We start from the raw sequence: 2,316 nt of genomic DNA, 5'->3' as shown, positions 1-2,316 counted from the left end.
CTGAAAGACAGGTGCAAGAAGAAAAGGGAAGGGAAGACAAATAATTATTGTGTGTTTTTATTTGACAAAATAAAATGGCAGGAAATACTTCTAGGTAACGCCTTCAGACCATGAGAGTGTTGCCGTGTCAATTATGGCAGATTAGCCTTGAATTGATCTGCCCGCTAACCGTCTTGTTTTGGTGAAATAACTGGTAAACTTGCTGTGAAAAGTACACCAGATAGTAAGAGAAGGAAGGTGTTTGGTATTTACCTATTTACCCAAGGCTTTGATGCCGATGGCGGCTTCCTCGTCCATCGCATTGAGAACAGTCACCTGAAAAGAGCATCCATTTTTGTTTACGTCAAATAATGGCCTTGTCCACATGAAATGACTAAAATAAACCATGTTCAATTAACATTTGGATCATTGGACAGTTTCATGCAATATTTGTAGAAACATTTCAACCTCACTATTCAGTCCTGTTACATAGAAACGTGAACAGTCATAAGACTGGAACACACTTTCACCTGCTCAGGTGCTAAGAGCCAAGCACTGAATGGACCTGTTTGAAAGCCAGGAAATAAAAGAACAGACACGGACATGGCAAATGATCGATGACGACAAAGTTATCAAGTTGTCATTTATCCTCCACCTGACCTGTTATCAGTTTTTAAAAAAGTCAAAAATGGCCAAGATCTGGATGAGCACACCTCCAGTCTCCAGGCTAATAGACTGGGTGCCACAGTACTGAACGCTGTTACTGACCTGGATCTCCTCGCCGTTGTCGTGTTTGTTCTCGATCTCTCTGCCCAGGTCGCCCTCGGGGATTTTTAGGTCCTCTCGAACCTCCCCACTGTCCTGGAGCAGGGACAGATAGCCATCTTGGATACCAATCAGCTATGGGGAGATGAGAGCGAGGACGAAGGTAAGGTAAGGTAAGGTAAGGTAGCATAGCATAGCACATAGCAGCATGACATGCACGACCTTGACTAAAGAGGCCTGTTTGGTGATATACCCGCTAACAATTGCTGTCATGGCCTCACGTGTTGTATTACTGTCAACATAATCATTCAAACAACAGTACCATAACTATTGTCCACATGTGTTGTATTAATGTCAACATCATCATTCAAACAACAGTACCATAACTATTGTCCACATGTCTTATGTTAAAGGCCTACTGAAACCCACTACTACCGACCACGCAGTCTGATAGTTTATATATCAATGATGAAATCTTAACATTATAACACATGCCAATACGGCCGGGTTAACTTATAAAGTGACATTTTAAATTTGCCGCTAAACTTCCGGTTCGAAACGCCTCTGAGGATGACGTATGCGCGTGACGTAGCCCGGCGAACACGGGTATGCCTTCCACATTGAAGCCGATACGAAAAAGCTCTGTTTTCATTTCATAATTCCACAGTATTCTGGACATCTGTGTTCGTGAATCTGTTTCAATCATGTTCATTGCATTATGGAGAAGGAAGCCGAGCAAGCAAAGAAGAAAGTTGTCGGTGCGAAATGGACGTATTTTTCGAACGTAGTCAGCCACAACAGTACACAGCCGGCGCTTCTTTGTTTACATTCCCGAAAGATGCAGTCAAGATGGAAGAACTCGGATAACAGAGACTCTAACCAGGAGGACTTTTGATTTGGATACACAGACGCCTGTAGAGAACTGGGACAACACAGACTCTTACCAGGATTACTTTGATTTGGATGACAAAGACGCAGACGTGCTACTGTGAGTATGCAGCTTTGGCTTTTTTTTTGCGTATGTACGTAACTTTTTTAAAATATATAAGCTTTATGAACCTTGGGTTAGGTGAACGGTCTTTTGGGCTGAGTGATTGTGTGTGTTGATCATGTGTTTGAATTGTATTGGCGTGTTCTATGGAGCTAGGAGCTAGCAGAGGAGCTAGGAGCTAGCATAACACGTACCGTACCGTACGTGCGCGTCACGTACGTAACTTTTTAAAAATATATAAGCTTTATGAACCTTGGGTTAGGTGAACGGTCTTTTGGGCTGAGTGATTGTGTGTGTTGATCAGGTGTTTGAATTGTATTGGCGTGTTCTATGGAGCTAGGAGCTAGCAGAGGAGCTAGGAGCTAGCATAACAAACACGCAGGTGTTATTATGCAGGATTAATTTGTGGCATATTAAATATAAGCCTGGTTGTGTTGTGGCTAATAGAGTATATATATGTCTTGTGTTTATTTACTGTTGTAGTCATTCCCAGCTGAATATCAGGTACCGTGAGTATGCAGCATTGGCTGCTAAACATTCGATAACTTGACCGTATGTGCGCGTCACGTACGTAACTTTTT

The 2,316-nt window shown here is 42.4% G+C and overlaps 1 protein-coding gene across 2 annotated transcripts in view; it reads right to left on the bottom strand.

The window, feature by feature from the left end:
- The window catches only part of LOC133662296 (eukaryotic translation initiation factor 5A-1), a 41,996-nt gene that overhangs the window by 8,001 nt on the left and 31,679 nt on the right, over positions 1–2,316 (bottom strand). For both annotated transcript variants that reach the window (XM_062066181.1, XM_062066182.1), the window contains exons 4-5: positions 748–879; positions 253–315 (exon numbers count right to left, since the gene is read on the bottom strand). In XM_062066181.1, coding sequence (XP_061922165.1) covers positions 253–315; positions 748–879 — 195 coding nt within the window. The remainder of the gene's footprint in view (positions 1–252; positions 316–747; positions 880–2,316) is intronic.

This window comes from Entelurus aequoreus, linkage group LG12 (genome assembly GCF_033978785.1).
Source record: "Entelurus aequoreus isolate RoL-2023_Sb linkage group LG12, RoL_Eaeq_v1.1, whole genome shotgun sequence".
NCBI classification, from domain to species: Eukaryota; Metazoa; Chordata; class Actinopteri; order Syngnathiformes; family Syngnathidae; genus Entelurus; species Entelurus aequoreus.
The sequence above is the reverse complement of the archived record's forward strand: the minus strand, read 5'-3'. Positions and strand labels throughout refer to the sequence as shown.